The 2,004-nt window shown below is 41.4% G+C and overlaps 1 protein-coding gene across 1 annotated transcript in view; it reads right to left on the bottom strand.

Moving 5' to 3' along the window:
- The window catches only part of Mdfic2 (MyoD family inhibitor domain containing 2), a 95,737-nt gene extending 94,174 nt beyond the window's left edge, over positions 1-1,563 (bottom strand). Inside the window, exon 1 of the mRNA XM_055628413.1 lies at positions 1,476-1,563. Coding sequence (XP_055484388.1) covers positions 1,476-1,563 — 88 coding nt within the window. The remainder of the gene's footprint in view (positions 1-1,475) is intronic.
- Positions 1,564-2,004: the final 441 nt, after the last annotated feature.

Raw genomic sequence — 2,004 nt, 5'->3', positions numbered from 1 at the left:
GAAGAAGAAGAAGAAGAAGAAGAAGAAGAAGAAGAAGAAGAAGAAGACTTGTTCCTAGGGCCCTGAACTAAAGCCTCTAATGGAGAGGAGGCTTCACTATTAATTGATCATTGGCCAGTTGAGCAAACGAAATTATTCTTTTAGATGAATGCTTTCCAAATGAGGAGGGAGGTGGGCTGGGTTTAAAAATAAGAGTAAAAGGCAAAGTTGTTTGTTGGCATTAATCTAAACTCAGTAGGAAAGCATCCTTTTGAACATAGATTTTGTGCTGGCAGGGGACTGAAGCATCTTTTCCCCTAGCCTGGCCAGGTGATGGTTAACCTCCTATTCCGTCAAGTTCCGTAACCTGGGAGCCAGTCCCAGATCTCACACCTCCTGATCTTGCAAATGTAGACAAGCTCCGTAGACTCTCTAAGGCTCAGTTTTCTCATTGGTGAATTATTGATAATCACTGCTCCACAGATTGGTGAGGATGATTCAGCATAAACACCAATAAACGCCAATAAACACGTCAGTGTGGTTAATGCCCATCAGTATTATCCGGGGCTTGTATCGCCTTCTCATCATATTCCTTAGACTCTCTCGTGACCTTATAAAACTGAAACTGTTCCTTTATAGGAGAACAGCTTAACGGCGTCATGAAAGAGACACATATGCTTATTTAGATAAAATATCAGATTGGTCTCTTTTAAGGGGCATAAAGATGCCTATAAAAACAAAGAGCTATAAAGACAAGCCTTGTAGTAAATAGCATGAGCTTAGGCGTATTTTCAGAAGTGACACTAATTTGTACTCATCAAAGGAGGACATATTGATTTATGTGTGTATTTCAAGCAGTGCTCTTACGCATGCTGGGCCTGTGGTCGCAGCATCCTCCCTTGGGGAAGATGGCTTCTTTAACTGCAGTGAATGGTGATTCTATTTGTAGGCATCCTGGCTTTCTGTGATGATTATTTCATCCTCAGATGACACTGTCTTCTTGGAGTTGAAGAAAATACATCTCCTGCCCCTCCAGAGCGGTGGTTCCCAACCTTCCTAATGCTGCGACCCCTTAAAACAGTTCCCCTCGTTGTGGTGACCCCCCCAAGCCATAAAATTATTCTTGTTGCTACTTCGTAACTATAATTTTGCTCCTGTTCATGAATCCTAATGTAAATATCTGATAGGCAAGATACCTGCAATGTGACCCTCAAGGGGGTAGTAGTCCACAGGTTGAGAACCACTGCTCTAGAAACCATGTATCATGATACGTCTTTCAAGTTGTGGAATCTGCTTACTGTAACCCAAAGACTACAGAACAATTTCAATAACGAAGATCCTCAGATTCCAGCTCTGGCCACATGTAGGTAAAAAACAGGAAGTCAGCATGCTGGTCTCATTGGAACTCCAGGGACATGCTGGCCCATCCTGAGCCCTCTTCTGACTGTCAGCAAAAGCACCATTTTTACAGCAGTAGAAACAAAACGCAGGCTTACCTTCCTTTAACCAAGCAATGTTATTTTTGTCATTTTCAAAATGCTCTGCTGGTCTTACTTTTATCTTTTCCAACTCAGTCTCTGACATCTGAGGGGGAAACAGAGTTTGTGATTTAAAAAAAAAAATTGCATTGAGACCACAAATTGCAAGCACAGTTTTCTGTTTGGAGACTTTTGCCATTAGTGTGGGAAATATCCTGTCTGTAGTGTGGAGAGCACTGCCTACTGCGCCTTTGATCCACTCACATTATTTTAAAACACCGACACTGAGAACTGAACTGTGTATGACACCGTACTTCATCGCTCTGCAGCAAAGACCGTTGCAAGATCTTAGAGCTTTTGGACATAAGTGAATAACACATTTCTAACTAGACTCAGATTTGCCACAGATAAACAAACATTTGGTTACTGTTCAGTTTCTTTTAGTACCGTATAGAAAAGCGTGCTAAAAGATAAAATGCAGAGATGAAGAGAGCAATCAAACGCAGTAGAACACTTTCAGGAATTTATTGACTAACATTAAGAACCT

This window comes from Psammomys obesus, unplaced genomic scaffold (genome assembly GCF_907164565.1).
Source record: "Psammomys obesus unplaced genomic scaffold, mPsaObe1.curated_primary_1811, whole genome shotgun sequence".
In the NCBI taxonomy this organism is placed as follows: Eukaryota; Metazoa; Chordata; class Mammalia; order Rodentia; family Muridae; genus Psammomys; species Psammomys obesus.
Note: the sequence above shows the minus strand (reverse complement) of the source record. Positions and strands in the feature narration are given on the sequence as shown.